At 59.2% G+C, this 2904-nt stretch overlaps 1 protein-coding gene across 1 annotated transcript in view; it reads right to left on the bottom strand.

Moving 5' to 3' along the window:
* TNFRSF13B (tumor necrosis factor receptor superfamily, member 13B) overlaps nt 1-2007 on the bottom strand; it is a 3934-nt gene extending 1927 nt beyond the window's left edge. Inside the window, exons 1-3 of the mRNA XM_009710293.1 lie at nt 1869-2007; nt 673-789; nt 8-42 (exon numbers count right to left, since the gene is read on the bottom strand). Coding sequence (XP_009708595.1) covers nt 8-42; nt 673-789; nt 1869-2007 — 291 coding nt within the window. The remainder of the gene's footprint in view (nt 1-7; nt 43-672; nt 790-1868) is intronic.
* Between the last annotated feature and the right edge of the window lie 897 nt (nt 2008-2904).

Raw genomic sequence — 2904 nt, 5'->3', positions numbered from 1 at the left:
CCAGGGCGGCTGGCGGCGGGGGGGTGGCCACCAGGGCACCCGCTGTGGGGCAGGCAGAGATGGGTGTGCTTAGAAACCCCTCTGTACGTGCTTCACGCGATCGGCTTTTCAATAGGGAAAGTGCTAATAGCACTCCTGCTCTCTGCTTGGAAAGAATTTGAAAGCAGCTGTGCGCCGCCTCTCTGCTTGCGTTTCTCTTCCATGGCGAGGTAGGAGATCCCTTCCCACACCCCATTCCCACCCTACTCCCTTCTCTAGCGATCACGTCTCAACCCCAATGCGGGACTTGCAAATCTCAGGGAGAATAACCCATCCCGTCCCACTCCCCCTCCCCGAGGGCTGGAGTCAGCTCAGCCAGGTGGGAAACGCGACTGCGGATCCTGCCCTTGGCTGGGAGAGCTGAAGGACGGGTCTGTAAAACACCGACCTGCAAAAGGGAAAGCGCACTGTATGATGGAGAAAACGGGAGAGACAGATGCCCTGGCTTGCTTTTCCCCAGGCCCAGGGAAACGGCAGCACACAAACGCACAACACCCCAGGACGAAGCGAAGAGGGGGGTTTGCTGCCCCTTCCCAGCTTCAGCCCCGTAACCTGGCTCCTCTTCCAGCCCAGCCCTGGGGGGGTCCCTGCCCTCAGCCCTGCCCTCACCCCTGCCCTCACGCCCAGCCTTACTTTCGCAGGAGGGGACGCATTGCTTCGGGTGCTGCCCGCAGACCGTGGTGCAGTTGATGCATTTTTTCAGGAGCTCGTCATAGTAGAAGCCGGCTCTCCTGTTGCAGTCCATGGACTCTGCGGGAGGAGAGGGAGACACGCGGTGTCCTGAGGGCCGTCCTCTTCCTCTGTCGTTTAAGTACAAAGCTCCCAAACCACTGCCCTCCCACCACTCCCAGCGCCTGGGTTCATGCGAGGACGAGCCCGCAGCCGCTCTCAACAAGCTCCCGACTCTAACGGGCGCAGGGCTGCCCTAAGGGTTGACAAACCTCTCCAGGGCTGGCAGGGTGACAGATCCACGGGATTTGCCATGGTGTTTGGCCGTATGATGAACGCTGGGGAAAGGCAACCGCTGGCAGCTGTGCGGGGAGGAGCTGGTGCACAGCCAGATGTGTGCAGCTGTACCCACCCGCAGCAGGGAGCTCCTGGTTGTTGCTCTCGGAGCTGCTGCTGCCCTGGGGCTTGCACAGCTTTTTAGGACACGCTAAAACCTGCTTGAATGCTGGCTCGGGACCCCGAGGGTGGCATCTCCTGTCCTCAACGGGGAGACGTGACTTGTCGCTGCCTGCAGCCGTGGCACGGGGCTGGGTCCCCTGTGCCCTAGGGCAGGGTGCAGCACCCCTAAACCGCGGCTCACCGGGGAGGGAAGGGGGCATGCACGGGGTTGTGTGCAGGGTTTGGGTGTCTGTTTTCCTCCTTCCCACCTTTATCACTACACCTCGGTGCCTGCCCCAGCACAGGGCCCGCAGTACAGCTTTGCAAACCTACAGCTCGAGTCTATCGTGATCCGCATCAGCTGAACCTGATGTATCTCAAGGCCCTGCCTTTGGAGAGTGGGGCGTCACCGGTGGGAGATATGAGTGGTGATGCGGCTCTGGGAGGGCTCCCTGTGACCCCAGAAAGGAGCAGTACAGAGACGTGGGCGACCTGATCCTGCTCTGTGCTGAGCTGTTCCCAGACCCAGCCCATCCCTGGGAAGCTGTCACGTTCCTCAGTGGGTTTGGCTCAAATCTCGGTTAAGCTGAGCTGGCTTGGAGCCTGCCCTTTGCTTCATCCCAGGGCCTGACCCCCACCTCCCAGCTTTGCCCCATCGATCCAAGGACAGCCCCCACAGGTGACAGCCCCACGGTGCCCGTGACCGGCCGCCCGGCACTCACCGCACAGGGCAGCACACCTCCTCACTGTGGGCTGGCCGCATACAAGGCTGCAGGGGATGCACTGGCAGACGAGGATGTCCCAGTACTGCTGATCGGTGCAGTTGTTCATGGCATCCCACCCGACATACGTCCCATCCATGGCTGCAGAATTGAGAGGCAAGTAGGTACGGGGTGGCCATCTCGTCCCTGCGCGAGGGCTGGGACCCCTCGCAGGGGGACACCCCGCTGTGCCCCAGCCCTCCCTGGCCCTAGGCTTGGGCAAAAGCCTACAGCAAAATCTGCTTCAGGCTTAGTAAATTCTTCAAATTATAACCCTACACGAGCATGTCCTGTGCCGGTCCCAGGGGACGTACAGGGAGCCCACCAGGGCCCTGTGCTGTGCCCTGAGGGTCTGGGGGTGCACACATCTGCCTGCCGGAGTACGAGCAGTGGGAACCACTCCCGTCTTTACACGCTTTTCTGAAAATAACAGAAACACGACCAGAATGACGACTGGCAACGTCTTCTGAAACAATTTTTAATTCTGGAAACTTCTGAATTCCTCTGTGGTGTCGGGGTAGTTCGTGCCATCCTCTGTGTAATTTCTGACATCTCGCTTTGGTGTTCTGGCATCATAACGAAACACGATTTTGATGTGTACAACTTCTCTAAGCAGTACAAGAAGGGACGTCTCTCTGGGAGAGCTTTAAGCACTGGTTTAACCAGCGCCAGGTGGGGTGCCTGGAGGCGGACGTGCCCTTGTCCCCACAAGGAGCTGTTTGTCCCGTCCTCCTCTGCCACGCTGCTCCCTGTGCCCACGTGAGGCCAAAGGCACAGGAACACCAGCAGCAACCCTCAGCAGCACAAAAATCTAGCCAACAACTGACAATTTTAAGAATTAGCTTGCTAACGAGCATTTACTTCTTAGCAGCCGAAATATTTGTGCGCATCCCCATCTTTGGGTGCTGCATCTCTCTCTCTGCAGCCTCACCCATGCCATCCCAGGGTTTAGCTTTGGAGGCAACCTGAGGGCTGGTGTTGGTCCCTGCTGATCTCC

The sequence above is a fragment of the Cariama cristata genome, unplaced genomic scaffold (genome assembly GCF_000690535.1).
Source record: "Cariama cristata isolate BGI_N322 unplaced genomic scaffold, ASM69053v1 scaffold11431, whole genome shotgun sequence".
NCBI classification, from domain to species: Eukaryota; Metazoa; Chordata; class Aves; order Cariamiformes; family Cariamidae; genus Cariama; species Cariama cristata.
The sequence above is the reverse complement of the archived record's forward strand: the minus strand, read 5'-3'. Positions and strand labels throughout refer to the sequence as shown.